Below are 25,959 nucleotides of genomic sequence, written 5' to 3'. Positions count from 1 at the left end.
GATATTTTTGATTTATTAATTAATCAATTAATCGATTAATTATTTAATTATTCGATTAATGACAAAAAAAATTTTTTTTTTTAAGTTACAGATTCTGATGAAATAGTGGTAGTTTATGTGTTCTCTGACCAAATTGATTAATAATTTAATTTTTTTATGATTATTATTTATTTATTTTCATTATTAATCATTTATTTATTTTCTTTCTCATTTGGCCAATATCTCAGGCACCTTTTGAGCTGGGAAGCTAATATTTGGACATGAGTGACCAAGTGATGTGGCTATCAAGGATATTTTTGATTTATTGATTAATCATTTCATCTATTAAGTATTTATTGATTAATCGATTAATTATTTATTGAGTAATCAATTAATTATTTAATTTTTTATAAATGACTTATTTAATTAAATTTCTAAAAGATACATCTTCGGATGAAGCACTACTGGTTTAGTTATGCGATTAGCCAATTGATTATGAAAATATTTTGTGATAATCTTTTATTGATTTTAATTATACAATTAATAAATCAATTAGTGTACACCTCTCCCTCCCAATGCAGCCTCAATGAGCTGCACTGCGGTATTGCCGGGCGCCTGAGGCGCCCCGGCAATGCCGCGCTGCAGCATATTTAATTATTTGGCATGGGGCGGTGTACTTTGAATGTATGTGTACTTGTTTTACCTTTTTGTTAAATATATGCTGCTGAATGTGCCGTTCATCACGTTTCTGAGTTAAGTGTGATGACGTTCAGGAAGAAGAAGAAGCCTTAACTTCAACTTTGACTGCTTCCGGAATTGTTTTATTATTCGTGTTCAAATGTCTGGTAATTGTTTTGTATTTATTTATGTGAATATGTACTTTTATATAACTGTCATTCATAAAAAAGGCTTCGGCACAAAAGAGCGATTTTTGAAAAAAAACCCCAAAAAACTAACTTTTTCTTTTAAAAACTTTTTGTTTGTTTTTGGCCTAAAACACACCGAGGCACTAACTGATGAACCTGTGAAAGTTGGACGAAGATCCATTGAGCCATCTCAGAATAATGTCGACACACACACACACACACACACACACAACTCTTTTATATAGCAGATGATTGTACATGCTGCCCTGTCTTCTAGCAACCATTTAAATTGGTTTAAAATACCCTTGTCAGTGAAGTGTACTGATTTATTCTACCAGGTGAACACCTAGGGGTATTGCCCCTATCTAAAAAAATCTTTTGTATGACTCGGCTCAGATTCGAAACGCCGACCTCCCACACTCCGACCAAACACTCTAACCATTACACAACCGAGTCTAATGAAGGATTCTGGTACGAACCGGGACTCCCAAGACGCTTCCACTGTCCCCTTGGCATGCATAAGGTTCATTCTCTTTCCCGGTTCCAGCACAGAGCATATCTGCAGTCAAGGCGATGGGTATCTGCAGTTCGGTGTCATAGCGGTTGGTGTAGGCCTCGATGCATGCATTCCGTGAGGCTATTGGGACAATGGCGGCCTGGAAAAGAGGAGCAACATGTCATGCCATGTTGTGAAATAACAACACAGTATCTGTAACATCATATGATTGCCAAGATGTTTGTGTTATGAACCCCCACACTTGGTGGAGTTCCACAGCTAAATATGGAGTAGGAGCAATATGGGGTAACTGTCGATGATGAAATCAATGCCAACAATCAAGAAATGTACAGGCACCAATTAATAATCAAAGTACATCATTTAAGAATTACTTACCAGAGGTGATCAGCATGTATGTGGCTTGACGTAAGAAGTAAATCATCATCATCATCATCATACTAAAATCCACCATTTGGTGTCTGTTTGTCTGTCTGATGAATTTTTGACCCCAATACATCCGTCGTTACTTATCCCAACTTGACAGGATGACAAAGGGTTACATAATGAAGGTTGTAGCGCATTCATTTGCCCCCCTCCCCAAGGGGGTTTTCTCTCCCGAGCGGGTTTTCCCTGCCATTGCCCTCAATGGGGTTGCATGTTGAGGTGTATATAAATGTTAAATTAGCTTTATTGTGGCGTTTGTCCAAAGAATATTTATCGTGACGTTTTTCCAGACGCTTTTAATAACAAAATTAATGATCATCGCATATTGTTAATGTTATTACAAAACAATTTTAACACTAATAATGTCCCACTTCCCCAAGGCGTTTTTCCTGCAGCATGCATAACGTATATAAATAGCTTATCTATATATATAAAACACAGTTTTTGTGTGTGTGTGTGTGTGTGTGTGTGTGTGTGTGTGTGTGTGTGTGTGTGTGTGTAATGTTACCGATAGACTCCTAAACGGAGAGGCTAACGTGCTTGATATTTGGCATAGACATGGCCATTGAGCCTGGGACGAACATGGCCGAACTCAAAATATTTGACGATCCATATTTTTTATTCATATTTACCTCAGCGCATTTCAGCGCACGGAATCAGAGCAGGTGGGTGCTGATTCGCTCAGAGCGATCACGTGATGACGCTATGAAGGCTATGACGCTATGACGCTATGAAAAAAAAAATCGCTATGAAACGCTATGAACGCGATGACGCTAAGAACGCTATGAACGATATGACGCTATGAAACGCTATGAACGATATGACACTATGATGCTATGACGCTATGAAAAAAAAAATCGCTATGACGCTATGAAACGCTATGACGCTATGACGCTATGAAACGCTATGAAGCTATGAACGATATGACGATATGACGCTATGACGCTATGAAAAAAAAAATCGCTCGCTTTACCAAGGGGCTCGCTCTCCCCCCGTTCCCCTCCCCTCCCCTTTCCCCTCCCCGTCCCCTCCCCCACCCGGCAATGCCGGGTACTTCTGCTAGTCTTACAACAATTCACCAAATGTCTGTCCGTTCGAAGGTACCGTAAAAACTGCTGAACCGATCGCAACTATATTTTGGGTGGTTAATCCTGGGATCTCCAGGAGTAAAATAGGCTATTTAGTTTTTACAATTTCAGCTTTGGTCTCCAGCATTCTCAGGTTTGGACTCCCGCATAACATTCGCGTTCGCATAACGTTCATTGTGACGATGTTTTCATTGTGACGATGTTGTTTTCCCGGGTGCCGCACAAACGGTTGCACCGATCGCTGCACAGCTGCACTGATCGAACTTGGTGACCTCGGACAAAGACCTTTTATAAGGACACGGGTTGAATCCCTGCTTGAAAGAATTCCAAACCCCTCCCCGCCATCACGGCCATCTCTCCAACTTACAATCCCACGAGATATGCGGAAAGGATGACCCAAACCAATATAAACATCATTAAACATCATTCGTATATAAACATCATTAAAAGTAAATAATGACCTCGACCAAAGTTCAAACGGCATTTAATCTCTACATGAGAGAATTCTACATAGCTATTTGGGCAGTGAATACGTTAACAGATCGCTGTCTCCATCGATCGTGCCAAGGCCATAACACCTATCGGCTCAAAATCCTTTTAACTGTTGATTTGGTAGTTTTTACAATGAAGGAAACATTATTATCAATGTTGTTAAAAGTTTATTTTGTGATTAATTTGTGATTGGAGTTGTGTTGTTTGGAATTTAAAAAGAGATATCGAGTTCAAATGAATGACGATGCCGTGATGGTTTCTACTTTCTGAACGTGAACTTCGCGGATCGCCATATGCAGATTCGCCACGGACCCACGATCGATGTTTCCATGCGTGAACGTACCCATTTGTTTGCGAACGGGTACGTTTTTCATGGAAGTCCTTCACGAACTTGCTGTCCATGTCTGACATGCGACTGAAGGTGCCACAGGAATGTGGAATTTATTGGTTTCATGCTTTAGCATTCGCCGTATCTGCATTGCCTGTTTGCTTCTGGCCTCCCACCCGTGCAGAGCACGGGTATCTCCCGAGTCTTACTATAATTCACCAAATGTCCATCCGTCCGTTCGAAGTAAAATAGGCTATTGTGGTGCTGTGCACACACGACTCGATTGCCAGAAAGGTAGGCCACAACACGTGGTTACAAACAAGAGTCTTTATTAAGAGCTCGCACTTCAGCACTGGGCGGGCTCGAGCTTAGAGCCCGCATATATGTCCCGAGGCCACGCCTTGCCCCCGGGCGTGGCCGATCGGCCGAAAGGCGGGGCATGCATTTCAGTTCCCCGCCTGGACGCTCGCGCCACCCACTGGTGCGTGGAATTATTGTCCCTTGTGCCTGCCACACTATATTGTTTTTCCAAGTTTTCCAATTTTCCAGTTTTTCCAAACACGATGGAATAATATTTACCGATATGAACAGTGATTTGGCTTTTGTTGAAATTCTACAAATACTGTTTATTCTACGTACCAGGAGAGAGTAGATCGACTCCTGATGAACTCTTCCTATATGAACGTGCGGCTCCAAAGTAACATGGCAACGTGTGCAAAGCGACTGAGAAACAGGTGTAGCGGCCGCTTCCGTGTTACAGATTCGGCGCGCACTCTTCACACATAAACGTGCGACTGAGAAAGACGTGCGGCGGCCGCTTCCATTTTGCAGAATTCAATCTTTTTTCAAAATGGGCGCCATGTACTGTTTAGATTTTGATGATTTGCATGCGATATGATTCAACGGATGTTTATATGAATCGTTTAAAATAAAAAAAGCCTTCAATTTCTGATATTTTGCCTTTTTATTTGAGCTTCCCAATTGAAGCCCCGCCCATAGAGTGGGTACCATTGCTCGTAGTTATAATGGCGTTTTCATGGGAAAGAAATGGCCTCTATCGGAAGTAAAAATATTATAAACCACAAACACATGTGATTAGCTTTTTAAACAATGGCTAATGCTGTTTATAACACTAAATAAAGAAATTTGGAGGAATCCCGACATCCGTGAGGTAAGTTTTTCTGACAGAATTGAGCAAAGATCTATGGTACTCTATATAGTACTGCAGCATAGCGAACCAATTGTTCAACTTTTCATAAAAGCACCAAAACTGGTACACATGTTGACTAATGTATTCTGAACAATTCTGGATATGGAGCCACTCGAGATTGTGCCTTGGTCAGCTTTGGCGGCCATTTTTCAAAATGGCCACCATTCTACTTTAACAACATGGGATATCTGTCATTGTTATTCGCTTTGCAGGTTTCTTAGAGGTGATAAATACTCCATGTGATGTGCAATTACAAATAAAAACAATACACATGTCATTTGTGTTGATTTAATATAGTTCCAACCATTGTATTGGGGGAAAAAATGGTCATTTTTATGGGAAAATCCATTTTCGCACACAGCATCGGTGACAGGTTCAGAAGTATTTTGTTGTGGTGGTGGTAGTGGTGGAAGTGGTGTTGTAATTGGTAATAGTGGTGTAGTAGTAGTAGTAGTATTAGTGTGGTAACAAGGTGTTTTGTGTCTTTGCAGAATATTGAGTGATAATCATGACCCATGGCAAAGAAGATCCAGCTAGCGCATTCTTGCATGGACCGTGCGTCTGTTGGCCCGTCCAACACAAACTGGGAACTGTGTACCATATGCCAGGAGGATACAGCAGAGTCCCTTGTTTTCCCAGCAAATTCAAAACGCCCAAACACAGGGAGTGGGTACAAGACACTGGCCGGGAATCTGATGCAGTTTGGAGAGCTGGGCTTACTACCCAGAACGCTGCAGTTTGCTAGACTTGATGAAGGAGAGGGCATCGAGGCCGCATTGGTTGCCCACAAAGCTGTCTATCATAAACGATGCATGCTTCGTTTTAATACTACAAAGTTGCAAAGAGCACAGAAGAGGCCAGCAGGAGGCAGCTCATCTGGTGAAGGCAATGCCGTGCCAGGAAAGCGCACCAGGTCATGCAGTGCAGAATCAAGTACCTCTAGTCAACCCTCATGCTTCTTCTGCAGACTGTCTGGTGTGGACTTACATGAAGCCACCACCTTCAAGATTGATCAGCGTGTGCGGCAGTGTGCAACACAAATTGGAGACCACGAACTGCTGGCACGGCTCAGCATGGGTGATATGCGGGCTCTTGATGCCAAGTATCATTCCAAGTGTCTAATGTCTCTCTACAATCGCGCAAAGGCCTCTGTCAATGCTGAAGACAAAACTGGACATGAAAGTGTGGTCTCCGGAATTGTGCTGGCAGAACTTGCCCTTTACATTGAAGATACTCACCTGGAAGAGGACACATCTCCTGTATTCAGACTTGCCGACCTAGAAAACCTGTACGTGACCAGAATGGAGCATCCTTCCCTTGGACAAAAGAGTGAATACGACAAGGCTGAAAGAACGCCTACTAGCCCAGCTCCCAGGCCTACGGGCACAGAGCAAAGGACGAGATGTCCTGTTGGCTTTTGATGAGGACATTGGCGAGGCACTTGGCAAAGCCTGCGAGCAGGACTGTGACAGTGAAGTAGTTCACCTCGCTCGAGCTGCACAGATAGTTCGTCGATACATGTTTGAGGAAGCCAACTCATTCACTGGATCATTCAAGGAAGGCTGCCAGCAGGAGGCTGTGCCACCTGTGCTACTTGCACTGGTAAATATGGTGCTGCATGGACCCAACATCAAGAATCAAATTGATCCTCCTTCAACACAGGCAGCTTTGTCCATTGCACAGCTCCTGAAATTCAACGGTGTCAAGCATCGGCAGAAGCAGAAAAGAAGCACCTCTCCTGTTGGTACAAAGACACAAGAACATCCAGCTGTCCGACATGCCACATCTCAAGAAACTCCTCTGCCAATGTACATTGGCCTGATGCTGCACGCTGAGACTCGCAAGAGGGGACTAGTGGACAAGCTCTTCAGCCTGGGTCTCAGCATCTCATACGACCGTGTCCTGCGCGTTTCTGCAGAGATGGGAAACCGGGCGTGTCAGATGTTCCAAACAGAACAAGTGGTCTGCCCGCCAACCCTGCGTGGTAGTGTGTTCACGACCGCAGCTGTGGACAACAATGACCACAATCCTAGTTCCACAACAGCAAAGGATTCGTTCCATGGAACAGGGATCTCTATCTTGCAACACCCAATGTGTGCAGATGGAGGAGTGGAGCGTGGGATTGTCATCACTGGCGGAGGTGCCGTTGGCCTGACGGACAATCCCAGTGCTCTAAGGCGCTGGATGGTCGCCGGACCCGAGGTGGCCAGAGTGATCATGGAGTTTGAGGAGGCGAACATGCATCCAAACGCCAAGGAGGAGACACATCACCATGAAGAAACACCAAGTGCACAGAAAGCATTTGCCAAAGATGTACAATCACTTGTGGCTGTCATTGAAGAGCTGGGGAATCCCTTCAAGGAGGATAGTCCAGATTTGCTGGTCCTAGACACCAAGGAGATTGCCGATCCTGCAGTGATTGAAACAGTTCGCACTGCCAAGCAGATTGGACAAGAACAGTTTCAGGCATACTCAAATGATTGCCTCATAGACAGAACCAAGACTATTGACGAACCTATAAAGAGGAACAAGCTCCCCCTCTTCGGAGCAGACAGAAGACCAAAAGCACCCAAAGGAAAGGAAGCATCTATGAAGAATGATATGGCCTTATTTGCAAGGCTCTACATTTGCAGCCAGAACTGCGATGGGAACCTGGACGAGTTCTTCCGTCATGAAAATCAAGCATGTCCTCCCGCGTTATCTGATGCAGGCAAGCTACACCTGGGTAGCAAAAGCGACTTGCTGGTGTGCCTTGAAGGCGTTGCTGAAGCTCAGTCTGATGCACCTGCTGTCACTTCTGTTGTCCTTGACGGCACCGTCATCGTGCAGATGTTGAAGCCTGGCACTGCCAAGACATTTGAAGAATATGCCCACCAAGTCTTCATCCCATACGTCGAAGGGCAGCTGCGTGGTGCTTCACGTCTCAACCTCATTTGGGATAGCTACAAAGATGGCTCCTTGAAGTCGGCGACAAGGGAGAAACGAGGAAAAGGGGTGCGACAGCGCGTGGTGAGCACCGCAGCCATACCAGGAAACTGGCAGAGTTTCCTACGTGTCGACGCAAACAAGGTGGAGCTCTTCACCTTCCTGTCCAATGTGCTGGTGCAGTCCTTCCATGACGAGGCAAAGGAGCTGGTAGTTACTGATGGTGAAGCAGTGATCTGCCTTCCAAGGCAGGAAGATGAAAGCTCACTGGCTCCATGCAGTCAAGAAGAGGCGGACACTCACATCATGCTGCATGTGGCCCATGCTGCAGAACATGACCACCGTCGGATTCAAGTTCGAACCGTAGACACCGACGTCGTCGTCTTGGCGGTGATGGTAGCCCACGCACTAACATGCGTGGATGAACTCTGGATTGCCTTTGGGACGGGCAAGAACTACCGCTACATCCCTGCCCATGAAATAGCTGCCTCCCTCGGCCCACAGAAGGCACGTGCCCTCCCTGTCTTCCACGCCATGACCGGATGTGACACGGTATCAGCATTCGTGGGGCATGGGAAGAAATCTGCCTGGGCCACATGGAACTCGTTTCCAGAAGTGACAGATTCCCTGCTCACCCTGACCACCACGCCAGTCAACATCCAGGATGACACAATGCACTGCATTGAAAGGTTTGTGGTGCTCCTCTATGACCGCACCAGTCCATATACGGACGTCAACGAGGCCAGAAAGAAACTCTTCGCCAAGAGGCACTCCGTCCAGCGCATCCCACCTACCTACGATGCTTTGGAACAGCATGTGAAGAGATCAGTCTTCCAGGGTGGCTATGTCTGGGGGCAGGTCTTGGTCCCTCAACCCGTGCTTCCATCACCAACAATCTGGGGCTGGCGGGAAACAGAGGATGGGTCCTACGAACCGCTCTGGACCACACTCCCTGAGGCTTCAAAAAGCTGCTTCGAGCTGGTGTCGTGCGGCTGCAAAAAAGGCTGTAGAAACCGCTGCAAATGCAAGAAGGCTAATCTGCAATGCACTGGACTGTGTGCTTGTGAAGGAGAATGCCAGTAGACACAGACCATAGCTGCTTCAAAGTCAAGTAAGTGTGCAATAATTTGACTACATTTTCTGAGTTTGTCATTATCACGATTATCAGTTCCCTTTTAAAAATAGAGTAAAGTATGTAATCTATAATGCAATTTTTGTTGACTCCAAACCCATTGAATGTGATGAATATCATTTGACTCATGTTCTCCAATAATGGGTACTTTTCAGCGAAAAGTTTCAGGAAAGCAGCCATTTACAAATCAAATAATGGCTTTTTTATCAAAAATACTGGCTCATAATATTTGAATACGCCTTTTTCATGGTCAGTTTACTGAATTTTACACGTTCCTTATATCTACCACCAATACAATAAAAAATAAGAGTATATAGCCCATTTCGCTAAAGTAGAATGGCGGCCATTTTGGAAAATGGCCGCCGTAGCTGTCCAAGGCACAATCTCGGGTGGCTCCATATCTAGAATTGTTTGGAATACATTATTCTACATGTGTGCCGATTTTGGTGCTTTTATGCAAATTTGAACAATTAATCTGAAATATCAGACTACGCTGCAGGACTAATACACCCCACAAGGGTTTGGTTAATAACATGACCCTTCCTGGCGCAAACATGGCATTTTTCGTTGCGAACTTTTGAAACTCGCTCCTGCTGTTTAATACGAAACTGAAAGGGAGGAAGCCCGGGTTGTACTGATTTGCCAATCAGCTATCTAGTTAATGAAATTAACAAAAAACGGAATTCTTTAGGTTATTTTCCCTGAAATAAGCTCAGAGTGTGTCCAGGGGTCTGTCCGTATGTCTGTACGGACGTCCATTAACATTTGACTAAAACATCTCCTCACAAACTACCTGACTGATATGGAACAAATTTGGTATGATGCATCAGGATAGCAAGATATCGTGGGGTTGTGCTCCCCATGCAGATGTGCCCCCAATAGAGGAGGTTAAAGGGGGTTTTGCCCCAAATATTGAAATTTCATTCAAAAATATTCTCAGAAACCGCCAGACAAATCCAGACCAAACTCGCCACGAGGCATCGGGACCATGCTCTTAGCTAAGGTTGTGCTCCTCATGGTCGTATCTCCCCCGGAAAGCGCCCCCCGCCCTGAATCTTTCATTTTCACTAAAACAACTTCTCCACAACCTCCTTTATTGGACCAAATTTGGTACAATGCATCAGGACAGTAAGGTCTCATGGGGTTGTGCGCCCCATCTGGGTCGGTCCCCAATAAGAGACTTTGAAATTCAGTTCATTTATTTTAAAATCTTCTCAGAAACTATGGGCAAATGACCTCAGTCCCCATGTGGCTATAATTTTCTATAGTCTCCGACCCAGGTAAAAACAGTCATCCCGGTGTTTTGCAGGCAAGGTGATTCATCAATGTGTGTGAGGTCCCTCAGATGGACGTTAAACTTGTGTTCCATATGCTGGAATTAGTCGGTGGACGAAAATATCCCACGATGTCTTTCACGAACAGTAAGCGAGCTATCACCGGCACCATTAACAAATTCCACATTCCTGCCATAAGTTCAGAAATATGACTATTCTCACCATCAGCGATTGGGATCGCATGCGTTTCATGGTGCGTCCCCAGCCGGAGACCAGTGCTGCAGTGCCAGGTACTGGGCTTGCTTCAAGGTTTGGTGGCAGATCAATGTACTTCACATTGGTACTCTCTGTCACCGGTTCTTTTAGCCACAGTATGGCGATGTCATTTCCACGATGACCATTTCCAGATGGGTTGTACCCAGGGTGTAAAATCACCTTCTCGACGTCCACCAAAATGCCTTCATGTTTCCTCTGAGTGGTCATTCCTACGGTCACCTGAATGTCAGAAGGTGAGCTCTTGCGGACCACATGAGCAGCTGTCAGAAGAAACCGAGGGCCAATGAGTCCACCTCCACCAAAATTCCTTCTTTCAGATCGAAACTTGATGAGTGCTTGCCAGGGAACATCTGAGATCATAACCGGCGTTCCATGTATGACTGGGATCACACCTATGGAATTGCAGGGATTGGTTGAGGAAAGTACAATTAGGGTTAAAGTCTGTATTAATTCGCTACAGAATAAACAATCACTTTATTAGATGCAAGGATATTGATCACCACAGTTGTAGTTTAAGATTAAGACAAAGATTATAGTCTAAGACCAGTCACATTGTCTTCTAGTCTAAGACTAAGACAAAAATCATACTCTGGGACCACTCACGTAGTCTGCTAGTCTAAGACCTAGTCTAAGACTAAGACAAAAATCATAGTCTAAGACCACTCACATATAGTATTGGTGACAGTCTGGTGACACAATATCAGAAAAACAACGGCATTCAATTGTCTTCTCACATTCAACTTCTCGAAACAACGGCATTCAATTGTGAACAAATAATTGAATCCGTGAATTAAAGGTACGAGTGAGATGCCCGTGCTACGCACGGGTGGGAGGCTAGAAGCAAACAGACAATGCAGATACGGCGAATGCTAAAGCATGCAACCAATAAATTCCACATTTCTGTAGCACCTTCAGTCGCACGTCAGACATGGACGGCAAGTTCGTGAAGGACTTCCATGAAAAACGTACCCGTTCGCAAACAAACAGGTACGTTTGTTCTATAACCAGTCAATGGCAAATCTGCATATGGCAATCCACGAATTTCACGTTTAGAAAGTAGAAAACATCATGGCATTTTGTCATTCACTTGAACTCGACATCTCTTTTTTCATTCCAAACAGCATAACTCCAATGACAAATTAAATAACATTAATATAATAAATAAACTTTTAACCACATTCGTGACATAAACAAATATTTAAATCCTGATGTGAAGTTCCGTATGGTTGGGTGAATACAATTACGAATTCAAAATCGTAATTGTATTCACTCAATTCCAATCATCAATTGATACTTTAACACGATTAACGTTAACATTAACATTAACACGATTTAACATTATGATTGAATGACGGTTGTATTGGGATATTATCAAACCCGCGCATTGCTGTCATCTGTCCACTTCCGCCTTTGCGGCAGGTTCATAATTCTCATCAAAATCTAAACAGTATTTGTAGAATTTCCATAAAAGCCACATCACTGTTCATATCGGTAAATATTATTCCATCGTGTTTGGAAAAACTGGCAAATTGGAAAAATTGGAAAAACAATATGGTGTGGTGCTGTGCATGCACGACTCGATTGCCAGAGAGGTAGGCCACAACGCGTGGATACAAATGAAAGCACTTTATTACACGTTCGCTCATCAGCACTGGGCGGGCTCGCCCTTAGAGCCCGCATATATGTCCCGAGGCCACGCCTTGCCCCCGGGCGTGGCCGATCGGCCGAAAGGCAGGGCATGTATTTCAGTTCCCCGCCTGGACGCTCGCGCCACCCACTGGTGCGTGGAATTATTGACCCTTGTGTCCGCCACACGTGCCCCCCCCCAGAATTCCCGCGTACCTGAAGGGTGAGCTTGCGGGGAAGCCGGATGACCCGGCCGAAATGCCCCCTGGCGATGCGTGCAGGGCTGTGGGGTAGCGGGACGGCGGGGCTGGGGGGTGCCGGGGGTCTGACCGCCGGGGGGTGGCCTCGACACGGAGGCAGAGCTGCTTGCGGGGGGTGGTCCAGATCGAGGTGGGCCGGCTTGAGGCAGTCCACAGAGATACGATCCGGGGCACCGCCGATGTCCACGGTGAAATGTTTGTCCCCGGTCTCCAGCACGTGGAAGGGCCCGTCGTACGGGGGCCGTAGCGGTGCCCGGTGGGCATCATGCCGGACGAATACGTACTCCGCCGTGCGAAGCTCTGGGGCGACGTGGGAGGACGGGCAACCGTGGTGTGCTGTCGGCACCAGGGTGAACCTCCGGGGGGTCTCTTGCAGGGTGGAGCGCTGTTGCGCCTCGGACCAAGGAGCTGTGGAGTCAGGGATAAATTCGCCCGGTACCCGCAGCGGTTGTCCGAAGACCAGCTCCGCCGAGGACGCGCGCAGGTCGTCCTTAGGCGCCGTCCTGAGGCCCAGCAGGACCCAGGGGAGCCCGTCGGCCCAGCTGCCGTCGCGGAGGCTGGCCCGGAGCGCGGCCTTCATCGAGCGATGAAAGCGCTCGCACAGGCTGTTGGCCTGGGGGTGGAAGGCCGTGGTGCGGTGCAGTTTGACGCCGAGCCCTTGCGCCACCGCGCCCCAGAGCTCCGAGGTGAACTGGGGGCCGCGGTCAGACGAGATGTCCGAGGGGGCACCGAACCGGGCAACCCAAGTGGCGATGAAGGCGTGCGCCACATCAGCCGCAGATGTCACCACCAATGGCACGGCCTCCGGCCACCGTGTGGTGCGGTCCACCATGGTGAGGAGGTGGGTGAACCCACGCGAGGGGGGCAGATGTCCCACCAAGTCGACGTGGACGTGGTCGAACCGACGCTCGGGCACCGTAAACGGGACCAACGGGGCCTGGGTGTGGCGGTCGGGGACGTCCTTCCTGAGGCCATGCCAGACGAACTTCGCTGCGACGAGCTTCTGGGAGGCCTTCGTGCCTGGGTGGTACAGGCCGTGGATGGCGTCGAAAACCGGGCGCTGCCAACCAGCGGGCACGATGGGGCGAGGCCGGCCGAGGGAGACGTCGCACAGGAGGGCCGTGCCCGCAACGTCGAACGGCACCTCGGTGACGCAGAGGCCCGTGGCGGCGGTCCGCAAGGCCTGGACACCGGGGTCGGCAGTGTGGTCCTCCGCCATCCGGGCATAGTCGATCCCGAGGTGGACTGCTTGCGCGACGGACCGGGAAAGGCAATCCGCCACCGGGTTGTCTTTACCCGCGACGTGACGGATGTCCGTCGTGTACTCGGACATGGCAGAGAGGTGACGCTGCTGCCGTGCCGACCATGGCTCGGCGACCTTGGCCATCGTGAACACAAGGGGCTTGTGGTCGACGAAAGCCGTGAACGGGCGGCCCTCGAGCAGATGGCGGAAGTGTCGGACCGCCAGGTGGAGCCCGAGCAGCTCACAGTCGAAGGTGCTGTAGCGGCGTTCGTGCGGGCAAAGCTGCCGGCTAAAAAACGCCAGCGGCTGCCAAGCACCACGCACCCACTGCTCGTGCACTGCGCCCACCGCGTAGTCCGACGCGTTGGTGGTGAGGGCGATCGGTGCATCGGGCGCCGGGTGCGCCAGCATGGTGGCGTTGGCCAGGGCCAGCTTTGCGCCCGCAAACGCCGCGGCCATCGGCTCCGACCAGGCAATGTCACCTTTGCCCGGCTTGCCCCGGAGGGCCTCGTGCAGGGGGCGGAGGAGCTGGGCGACGTGGGGCACGAAGCGGTGGTAAAAATTTACCATGCCCAGGAACTCCTGGAGCCCCTTGATCGTGCGGGGGTGCGGGAAATCCCTGACCGCCTCCACCTTGGCCGGTAAAGGGACGGCCCCGTGCCTGGTGATGCGGTGCCCCAAGAAGTCGATGACGGCGATGCCAAAACGGCACGTTGCGGGGTTGATGATCAGGCCATGCTGGCCCAGGCGTTCGAAAAGCGTGCGGAGGTGGAGCAGGTGCTCCTCCCGGGATGCGCTCGCGACTAGGATGTCGTCCAGGTAGACATAGATGAAAGGTAAGTCACGCAAGACGCTGTCCATGAGCCGTTGGAACGCCTGGGCCGCATTCTTCAACCCAAAAGGCATTCGCAGGAACTCAAAGTGGCCGAAAGGGGTGATGACGGCCGTCTTTGGGACATCGTCCGGTTGGACGGGGACCTGGTGCTAGCCCCGGATGAGGTCCACCTTGGAGAACACGGTCATGTTTGCCAACCGGGCGGAAAAGTCCTGGATATGCGGGACCGGGTAGCGGTCGGGGGTGGTGGCATCATTGAGCTGGCGGTAGTAACCGCACGGCCGCCATCCTCCGCCGGGCTTCGGCACAATGTGCAGAGGAGAGGCCCAAGCGCTGTTGGAGCGCCGTACGATGCCCAGCCGCTCCAGCGTGGCGAACTCCGCTTTCGCCACAGCGAGCTTCGTGGGCTCGAGTCGGCGTGCCGGGCGTAGACCGGCGGCCCGACCGTGGGGATATGGTGCTCCACCCCGTGCTTGACGGCCACCGCTGAGAAGGTGGGCCGCGTGAGGGCTGGGAAACTGGCGAGGAGGCCGGTAAACTCGTCCGCTGCCGGAAGCGTGCAGACTAACCTCGCCGGGACGGAACCTTTCAGCAAGCCGCTTGGCAAGCCGCTCGGTGAGCTGCTCAGCGAGCTGCTCAACGAGCCGCTCAGCGAACAAGCGAGCAAGGTGAAGGTTTCGGCCTGGACGAGACGTCTGCGCTTAACGTCGACCAACAGCCCATGCGCACATAGGAAGTCCGCGCCGAACAGGGCCATTGGCACGCTGGCGGTAACGAACGACCATTGAAAGCGCTGCCCTCCGAACTGCAGTGAGAGGCAACGCTTCCCGAATGTGTGGATGGGTGTACCGTTGGCGGCAAGCAAAGCGGGGCCCCGGCCCGCGGCTTGCTTGTCAGATGCGGAAGCAGGGAGGACGCTTACCTGCGCTCCCGTGTCGCAAAGAAAACGGCGCCCGGATAAGGTGTCCGTGATGAACAGGAGGCTGCCGGAATGGCCGACGCTCAGGGCCGCAAGTGAGCGCCGGCCCGGTCGTTTCCCGACCCGTCAAAAGAACATGGCGGGCGGCACGTTTTAGCCTTGCGGCCGAACCTGGCATGGTAGTAGCACCAGGTTTGCGGCGGTGGCGGCCGCGTCGGCCATGCCGGCGGCGGTGGTGGTGGCGGCGGCGGTAGTGGTGGCGGCGGCGGTAGTGGGCGGGGCGCAGCAGCGGCCACGAGGGAAGCCGATGGCGCTGTAGCCTCTGCACCGGGATCCACTACGACAGCCCCGTAAATCGACCACGTGGCGCAGGCCACGAAAAACTTGTCGGCCTCTCCGGCCAGGGCGCGGGGTTCCGTGATGTTGGACCCGGCCAGCGCGAGGCGCACCTGTATCGGTAGCTGGCGGAGGAAAAGTGCACGGAACAAGAAATCCAGGCACTGATCTCCAAGCAGGGACAGCATGAAATCCATCCGGACGGATGGCCGTGTGTCGCCAAGGGCGGGAAGGTCCAGGAGGCGGTCGGCACGTTCGACCTCTGTGAGCCCGAACGTGGCGAGGAGGAGACGTTTGAGTGCCTCGTACTTATGGTCGCCTGGCAGGCGCCGAAGGATGGACACGATGCGGGCGGCAGTGCCGGGCCCGAGGGCGGCGACCACGTGGTAGTACTGGGTCTCATCTGCCGTGATGCCCCGGAGTTGGAATTGAGCTTTGGCTTGCACAAACCAAACGTCGGCTTGCGCTTCCCAAAACTCCAGGAGTTTGATTGCGACGGCGTTGGTAGCCATGGCACGTTCGGGGGTCAGCAACGGCTGAACCAATCGGGGTCACCAGTGTGGTGCTGTGCACACACGACTCGATTGCCAGAGAGCTAGGCCACAACGCGTGAATACAAACAAGAGTCTTTATTAAGAGCTCGCACTTCAACACTGGGCGGGCTCGAGCTTAGAGCCCGCATATATGTCCCGAGGCCACGCCTTGCCCCCGGGCGTGGCCAATCGGCCGAAAGGCGGTGCATGCATTTCAGTTCCCCGCCTGGACGCTCGCGCCACCCACTGGTGTGCGGAATTATTGTCCCTTGTGCCCGCCACAGTGGTGTATAAGACACCGCATCAACGACGGTTAACTTACAGAATCCTTTTCGTTAAATTCTTCATTTTATTTAAATTTAATTATAAACTTGAACACTGTAGAACACAAATCGCCTTTTTGACACTTTCAAAACACTTCTGTTTCACAGTACTTGGACAAAATATTACGGCATTTTACATCATCAGGATCAATTAACTTTGCCGCTCGTACACCCCGCCTATGTTATTGTTACCCCATGCGCATGAAGCGAAAAGCGGGGTTAAGCAATTGCTTCATGTCTGTTTGTTGGTCCGTCCGTCTAATCAGTTCATGATCGAGGAGCAACTTATTTCAATTGAATGTTATACTTTGAATACGAATCGGAAGACAAACCTGCCGTTTAACAGTACTTCGTCTCTGAATTTGACCCGATCGCGCATGTGCAGAGGAGCGAGATAATATTTGTACTCCGTCTGCCTGTCTGGCAGTCAAACAAAATTTAAAATCATTCCAAACAGGAAACTTGCTGTTTTTAAGGATGTTATAAAGGACACAGACAACAGGCATTTCATTTTTTTCGTTCAGTGGTTTTAGAGATGTCCAAAGTTTTTCCTTTAATCCAAGATGGCTACCATTACACGTGACGTCATAATTATCAATAAAAAAATCTCCATGGGTAGTCGCTCCTATGTTGAAAATTTTACATCAATCACTCAAGCGATTGCACAGAAAACGAATTTAGCAGCAAATAAACAGTTAAATCGATTTGATGAAAAATAATAACAATCTGTACAAAAACAATAGAGTACAATCAGGTACCCTAATAATAACAGTTTCTGTTGTCATAACAACCTTTTGGCCCTTTATGGATACGTTGTGTAGCAATGTGAGCATGACGTCATCGTATATCACGGACGGGGTCGAACGTACGTAATGGTAGGTGAGCTGGTAAATGCAGCGTCTCTGCAGCTGGTCGTTGTCTGAACAGCTCGTCCTGGTGATGTTGTCCATCGAAGGATGCCCGATGTGTGATGGAGTATCTTTGGTACGTTGAGGAAACCAAGATACACCCCTGAACCAAGAACAAACTCAACAGGATGAGTCTGCAAAAGGCAAACAGAAGGGACGGATAAAAGACAAAGCAGCATTGTTCTTTGTTTCTCAAACACAATAAATCTATATTAAAAAAACAAACATTAAAATCAGATTTACTGAGCATCGTTTAAACTTTCTTTATAAAGAACACATTTTGCTTTTATATACAGTACATGTAGCAATATTTACTTGTTTATCATGAAAATCCCAACAAAGGAGATCTAAAGATGTGTCCACCCAAAAATGAGACATAAAAGGGTATTTGACCCATCGTGTCTGTGCTGCACTCACAGCTTTTCCGAATGAAAAAGGACAAAAGTCACACATTTGTCAAGCATCCTTTGTAGCTTATTGTGTTTTCTCCCCTCTCCCTCCACCCTGCACCTTTCCGTTTTTTGTTCCATTGCTGTTTGATCCCCAGATTTCCCTTCCTGTTTTTTTTTATCCCCTTCGTTCTGTGTTTGGATCCAGCTTGTTCGCCCCCTGTATCCTCTGCCCCCTCCCTCCCTCTACTCTCTCGTTCATCCCCTCACCCATTCTTCCCCTACATGTCCCTGGACCCTGCTGATTGTGAGTTTCCCAGATTTCCACTCCACTGTGTTCATTCTTTTCTGTGTTCGAACTCTTCCATGAGCCTTCCTCTGTATACAAAATAAAAAGTACTTGGTGCACGATTCTAAGGCTTTTTCTTCACTTACCCTTTGCAAAATATTTTCATTTGGATAATAAAGTCCTCCACTATCATTCGTTTTCCCCAGAACAAATACCTTGAACCATATGTAAATGGACTCATTCTCAGATACCATGTCTGGAGTCATTATATGACCTAATCTACAATGTGTAGCCCCATTCTCAGATATCATGTCTGGACCCATTCTCAAATACCATGTCTGGACAAATTATATTACCTCAACTACCATGTGCGGACCTATTCTCAGATACCCTGTCTGGTCCCATTCTCAAATACCATGTCTGGACAAATTATATTACCTAAAATACCATGTCTGGACCCATTCTCAGATTCCATGTCTGGACCCATTCTAGTAACTACACTACCATGTCTGGACTCATTCTCATACAACACACCAACGTTGGAAAGCGTGGTGCTGGCTTAAAGTTTAAGGTGGCTGGCTTAAGATCTTACTTGGGGTCTTGAGTTCAAGCCCCTCTCATGCCGTTGAATTAACACCAGATGGGTTGACTCAACCTGATCATCCTTGTGAGGTCGGCCTAAAAATGTTGCCATGGATACATCAAATTGTCCATTTCATTAAGATTAAAATTGACGATCTTAATCAAAGCTCAGGTCAATCGGATGAAAATTGATGATTTTGACCTTGGATTCACCTTTGAACTTTTGACCTCAAAAATAGTTGGCTTCCCAATTCACTGACCCAATATGCAAATCGTGTTCAACTTCCAAGTCAATCGGATGAAAAATGACGATTTTAGAAATTTGATCTCAAGAACCTTTGACCTCAAAATCAAGAACCTTTGAGGCTTCTCAGTTGTGAGGACCTCTAGAACTTGCTACAGTTTCATGTCGATCGGTTTAGAATTGTGACATGTAGGCGACTGACAGACAAACAAACAGACAAAATAACAAGGTCTTCAAAATCTTCGATTTTGCGAGTAATAATAATACCGACGTTGGATCAATGTTGGCAATATGATTTTACACCATACTGCAAATGTTGGACAGACGTTGGAAATCCGCTTATGACCTTTGCCAATGTCCGATCTATTGCCAACGTTAGCCGGACATCGGTGTGCTATCCGAAAAAAAGCACCTAAACTTTTCATACATCTATTGCTCTTCATCCAAACTATTTATCTTCAGCCTGGCTGTACATTTGTACATGTATTAACCCCTCCTCTTCATCTAGATCATTTATATCAATTATATATAGCAGTAGGACACAGAACCAAACACGCATTACTGCACTCGTTACCGCTTTCCATTCAGACATCTTCCTTCTCTGCGAATGTGAAAATAACCACAAAATTGGCTGGAATTTCACAATTTACAGTTTAAACGACTTAGAGTGCAAGATATATCCAATTCTACGGTACGGATGTCGATGTGCACTCACCTCTGCATTTCAAATGCATGCGAAACTGCAAACACGTGGTTAAACATTTCCACTCTGGAATGTACAAAATCTTATCAACTCGAAATCATTTGTACAAAACCAAGCGGACTGTGAACATTGACTCACAACATACACAGTAAATCTATCTTTTTATTTTCGACTACAAATAATGAAATGTACTTTACATCTGCCTTTTCATGGACACGAGGTCACGAGCACATTACCTGTAGGGTGATTGCATCACCCTCTACAGTCACTCTCACACACACACACAAACACACACACACACACACACACACACACACACACACACACACACACACAGATATATATATATATTGTTACAGACACGACTTTGATGTTATGGTGGGCCGAGCGGAATGGCCGCCGTGTCCGCACAAGTTACCCGATTATACCCGAGCGTTGACTAATCGCGCTACGCTAGATCAATTGAGGAAAGGACACACGGCTGGGTTAAAAATCATACGACACCAGGGGTACGGTTCTCAAGACCTCCGGAGGAGGTTATAATTATAATATTGCGGAAGGTTCAGATTACAGGGATGAGAGAGACAGCATAGAAAGGTGGGCACTTAATTACGGTCTTATAGTAGCCCCGACAGACGACAGATAAACAGGACAAAAACTGACTCACACGGGGATTGATGGCAAGGAAAGGCAGAATAGATGGCTCCAGGTGCACCTGGGCTCAGGGCAGGATCGACCCGGTCCGGTCTAGAGATGCGGGGAGGTTGCTCCGCGCTCGGAGGTCGCGACTTGTCGTTCCAAGCTGGGGGCGCATCTTACGTCACTTCCGGTAAGTGGCTGTGTATATCCAGCGGGGAGTGACACGCCCTCGGCTCGCTAGCTCCGCCCCAGATGGAATCGGTCCGCCGCTTCTTATTGGGTGCGGGGGGGTTACCGGGGCTCCGCCCTTGACGAGGAGCTGACAGGCAGCCCCTTCGTGGTAACCCCGTCGGAGCACATGGGCAATGGCGGCTAACCAAGCCGGAGTGAGGACGCGCACTCCCCGCGCCGCTGCCGCGCCGCCCCCCGCTGTTGTTGTAGTTGGTGTTGCTGCTTCAGCTCCATGAGGAAGAGATGCGGGGAGGTAAGGGGAGGTCCTAAACTTCCTAACAGGTGCCATATAATCACATTCTGGTGCAACGAAGAGTCAGAATTAATGGAAACGAGTCCTTAACTGACATCGACTAAGAATAACTAGCAAGATGTCCTATAGTTGTCTACGTGAGATGCGGTGAACCTGGGCACGACATTTAATGGGGGAAAAAGGGGAAGGTCGGCTCTACTGAGTGTCGTTTACAGACAATGGGACTAGGGAATGGGGGATTGGGGATAGTTGGGGAGTATTGGGGAAATAGGGGAATATTTACAAGCGGATATGGAGGCCAAATTCCATATCCGCAACAATATATATATTGTCGTGTGACTACCCTGTGTGGTGAACACCGCAGGGTGACACGGATGACCAAGCGAGCTTAATACTCCGAAGCGTTCAATCCAAAAATGACGGTAATCTTTACATGCGAGGGAAATGGGGATGACGAACTTACCTGGACGGCCTCCACCCGACATCTTCACACCTGGATAAATTAACTCAAACCGAAACGGAATTAAAATGTACAAATAAACAGGTTTAATGAAAGAAATGCCGGTAACAAAGAAAATGCACGATACTAAAATGAACGAACTCCTAATTGGAGTGCTCTCATACAGACCCGAATACAGATAAAGGATAAAATAACTGAAAATAAATGTGTTATTTAATGAGTACTTCGCTAAAATCGGCTGGTGTATCTCATCAGGAATCATCTGAGGCCTCTACGCCTTTGCGTATGAAACACGCTCGTTGGCGCGAAGTAGGCCTCCCACGCGGCACGCTCACTCCAGGCTCCGTGCGCTAAGCGAACGGCCTTGGCGTGCTGCTCGCTCCTCCAGCTGTGCTTGTCCTCATGATCTCTGCACTAGCTCTCCGTCTGCAGTTCCGCCTCCTCACGACCACTAGCAAGATGTCGGAACACGACCGTTCACGATGAAGCTTCCTTGTGCAAGAGCAATAGCGACCATTCGCTATGGGGTCCAGAACGAGAAGAACCAAGAGGACGTCGATGCTGAGAGAGATAAAATGTCGATGATGAGAGAGAGCTTTTCGGCGACCGTTCACCAACAAAGTCCAGACCCAAGAGATAAGAGAAAATGTCTGCACACGACCGTTCACCACCAGTTCCAAAACGAGAAGGGCAAAATGTCCGCCGCTCCACCTATTTTTTGTACGCGTGGCTCTGACGTCATCCGTGCCTGCTTCATCAATCCCATAATACCATTTTACCAGACTCTGTGCCAATCAAATCCTGGTCCAATCACTGCTCTTCTAGGCGTGGCCTCACGAACCTGCCTGTCATCTGCGCTCACCAAGTTGATGTCAGCAAAAGTGCTTGATGCCTGGTTTCCGGTTGGTTTTTAATTAGTGTGGTTAATGGCCGATTTCTGGCTAGGTATCTGTAGTGCGGTGTCATAAGGAACACAGGAAAAGATTACAGAGGCAATTACAAACTTGGAATTAATTACTCATAATCCCTCGCTAATTAACAAGCCCCACCCCTCTGATGGGGACGAAGATACAAGCTTATCTGACATCCGGTCTACCGGATCCCAACTTATAATACATCGAAATTTCTTCTTCTTCTTCACGACAGTCGTAGCACACTAATCTATACACGCTACCTGGACTAAGGTATCCCTACCCCCTACAAACGTAACAATATATATATATACACACACACACACACACACACCAAATCCATGCAGGTTCAATTCCGTGCAGGACTGGAGGCGAGCAGCCGCCGACTCTCCGCACTCTGGTTCGCACGGCGGGATACTCGTGGCAGCGCGTCAAAGCTGCACGCTGCAGGGTGGGCTGTTGTGAAGCAACGCCTCTCTCTCGTACCTCCTCAAGTGCCTTCTTCCACAGAACCGACCTCACACGAACCTCACTTGACTTCTTGATTCGCGCTCCCTCACTCATCTGCATAAGCAGTCCCTCACTCACCCTTTTATGGCCTTCCCCGAGATCAAGCCGCGGGCTACGAGGGCACGCCTTCCGGGTCGCTCACCGCGGTGCCGATTGGTTGGCACGGGCTCTTCCTGGCTCCGCCTACGATGACGAGGGGCGGGCCACGCCCTTCTTCTCCGAGCTGACCACGGCGTAATGGAGGCGAACGCTGCTGGCAATGAAGTAACGTGATTCGGAGAGGGAGAGCAAAATGGACGGAATGGGGCCTATCTTATTTGATTGATGCAACGCAAGGTCAACTACTGGAAACACATCCTTACCTGACACACATAATAATGAAATAACTGTTAGAAGGGCCTATGATTTGCTACGTGTTGCAATGTGGACTAACTAAGGTGCACTCATTTCAATTAACAGCCAATTAAGGGGAATGTACACAGGGGTTATTTATAAGGAAATTTAATACTAAATTTCATGTGAAGGTTCTAAAAACCGTAACAATATATATATGCACACACACACACACACACACACACACACACACACACACACACACACACACACACACACACACACACACACACACACACATACATATATATATATATATATATATATATATATATATATATATATATATATATATATATATATATATACATACATACATACATACACACACACACACACCCTTTTACTATAAGTAAACGTACACAGGCAATTCTGACAAAAACCTCAGCTTCCCCCTCCCCCCGTCCCCCCCCCCCCCGTCCCTCTGTCCCATCTTTGCTCCCCCCCCACCACCCATCCTCGAAGCCTCAACATTCCCCTTCTAAAATTGTCCAATCATCACTCTCTCACCCTCCTCCCGCTCATAAAAGCAAATGGGTATTCCCACTTCGAAACAGCGGAATATGTAACGCTTTCTGCTCCTCTATTATGCTATCAATCACCAACTTCACAGAAACCGAACACAATTTAAAGAGAAAATACTTGAAAATAATAGTAAACATATACATAAACTCCACAGTGAAAGTGCGGCTTGAGAGAAGGAGTTCTAAAAGGTAAATTCTAGTTCCAAAGGGTAATGCTCAAGGGTTCTAAAGGGTAAATTATAGTTCTAAAGGGTAATTTTAAAGGGTTTTAAAATGTAAATTCTAAAGTTCTGAAGGGTAAAATATAGAAATTGTGGACGGACTCAGGTGAACTGTCCAACCATGCAATGGGTGGAACTCGCACACACGCATGTACGACGCCGTTTATAGTCCTTTAAAGGGACTAAACCTGCTCTTGCTTTGCTTTTTTACTTGCTTTTTTATCCTCTTTCTTGCTTTTTCTTGCTTTTTTATACTCTTGCTTTTTGCTTGCTTTGCTTTGCAAAACTCTTGCTTTTTTATAGTCCTGGGAAGGGTCCTTTAAACTCGTGCTTTTTTATAGTCCTGGGAAGGGTCCTTTAAACTCTTGCTTTTTTATAGTCCTGGGAAGGGTCCTTTAAACTCTTGCTTTGCATTTCCGAACACAATCTATATTTTATACGAGCCGCCATTTTGTCCGAATCTCGATATTCCCCAATGCTGAGAGTATGAGGCAGGATTGCCAGATGTGAAAAGTGGAAATAGCTTATTGGAACCTCAAAATTATCGCATTTTCAGAAATATTATCGTACATTCAAAAAGAGTTGTGCTTTACGGGTCACCATTCTTTGCAGCCCCATTGTAAGCATGAATACCACAAGCTGTGAAGTTCAGAGTACTATCTTACTATAATTCACCAAATGTCCGTCCGTCTGTCCGTTCCAAGGTACTGCAAAAAACGGCTGAACCGATCGCAACGATATTTTGGGTGGGTAATCCTTGGACCCACTGGAGTAAAATGAAATAACTGTTGTAGTTATTTCATGAATAACTTTCATGAAAAATGAATAACTATTGTAGCGACCCATGGGTCCCCCAAAGCTCGAGACCAGCAACAGAATCACCTGGCCCAAGCCGGTGACGTAACCGGCGGCCAAACCGCGGCGCCAAGGTTATAATCCTTTGCACCTGTCGGTCACATGACCACCAAAACGTGCCTTGCCTGAGAGGCAGGGCTTTGGTTCTGATGTATGCTTTTTGGTTTGGATATATATATGCGAACCCGATAAACGGGCTTTCAGAGTTCCCGAGATGATTATACAATAAACATCTTCTCGGACGAGTTTGTGTCTTGTCCGTCACTTCGTCCGTCTCAAGCAGGAGCGCTGCTCCTTCACTGGTGACCCCGAGTTTACAACACGCGATGGACACGGCAGTGTCCCTCAAACTGCCCACTTTCTGGGAAGCACATGCCACCGTCTGGCTCGCTCAGGCGGACTCCCAGTTCGCCCTGCGTGGCATTACGGAGGACACCACGAAATACCATTACGTGGTCGCCGCGCTCGGCTCCGTGACCGCCGCCCGCTGCCTGAGCCTCCTCCAGAGCCCACCCGCTGACTGCAAGTACGACGCCATCAAGGCACTTCTTCTGGGCGCTTTCGCCCTCTCCCCGGCTGAACGCGCACGACGCCTGCTCGACCTTCCTGAGCTCGGCGATACGCGCCCGTCCGAACGTATGGACTACATGTTCGCGTTGCTCGGCAAGCATCCCTCGGATTTCCTTTTCCAAGAGCTTTTTCTCCGCCAGCTCCCGGCCCAGGTCCGGGTCGCCCTGGCAAGCACGACCATCACGAACCCCTGCGACCTCGCCAGGGAGGCCGACAAGATCGATTCGGCAAGCCAGCTCATCGGGGTGGCTGCCGGGAGCCCGCCCGCCACCCAGTCGGCACCCGCGGCGCAGTTTCCCACCCACCCGCCCGACGCCCGCGATGCAGCTTCCTTCCCGGAGGCCGCCGGGCCGGCGCGACTGGCAGCAGCGACGCCGCGTCACCCGGTCCCGACGCGTTGACCGGAGCCCCCGCCAGACCCGGCCTGGTGTTATTTCCATGCCAGGTTCGGGCGGCAGGCCCGATCATGTCGACCCCCGTGCACGTTCGGCAAGTCGGGAAACGGTCGGGCCGGCACTCACTACCAGCCATGAGCGCCGGCCGTTCCGGAAACCTGCTATTCATCGCAGACCAAGCGTCGGGGCGGCGTTTTCTCTGCGACACCGGCACTCAGCTGAGCGTCATTCCCGCTTCGGCGGAGGACAGGCGGGCCGCCATTTGCGGCCCCTCCTTAATCGCGGCCAACGGCTCCG

The 25,959-nt window shown here is 48.6% G+C and overlaps 1 protein-coding gene across 3 annotated transcripts in view; it reads right to left on the bottom strand.

Moving 5' to 3' along the window:
• Positions 1–25,959, bottom strand: part of LOC137423533 (vitellin-degrading protease-like) — an 80,060-nt gene that overhangs the window by 50,209 nt on the left and 3,892 nt on the right. The window contains exons 1-4 of one of the 3 annotated variants that reach the window (XM_068110795.2): positions 19,713–19,963; positions 17,455–17,627; positions 10,457–10,902; positions 1,325–1,501 (exon numbers count right to left, since the gene is read on the bottom strand). In XM_068110795.2, coding sequence (XP_067966896.1) covers positions 1,325–1,501; positions 10,457–10,902; positions 17,455–17,627; positions 19,713–19,759 — 843 coding nt within the window. In that variant the 5' untranslated portion in view covers positions 19,760–19,963. Of the gene's footprint in view, positions 1–1,324; positions 1,502–10,456; positions 10,903–17,454; positions 17,628–17,910; positions 18,127–19,712; positions 19,964–25,959 lie in introns of those variants that run through there. The other 2 variants (XM_068110793.2, XM_068110794.2) reach the window with 2 other exon arrangements.

This window comes from Myxine glutinosa, chromosome 3 (genome assembly GCF_964187855.1).
Source record: "Myxine glutinosa chromosome 3, kmMyxGlut1.1, whole genome shotgun sequence".
Taxonomy (NCBI): Eukaryota; Metazoa; Chordata; class Myxini; order Myxiniformes; family Myxinidae; genus Myxine; species Myxine glutinosa.
This window is presented reverse-complemented; position numbering and strand designations above follow the sequence as displayed.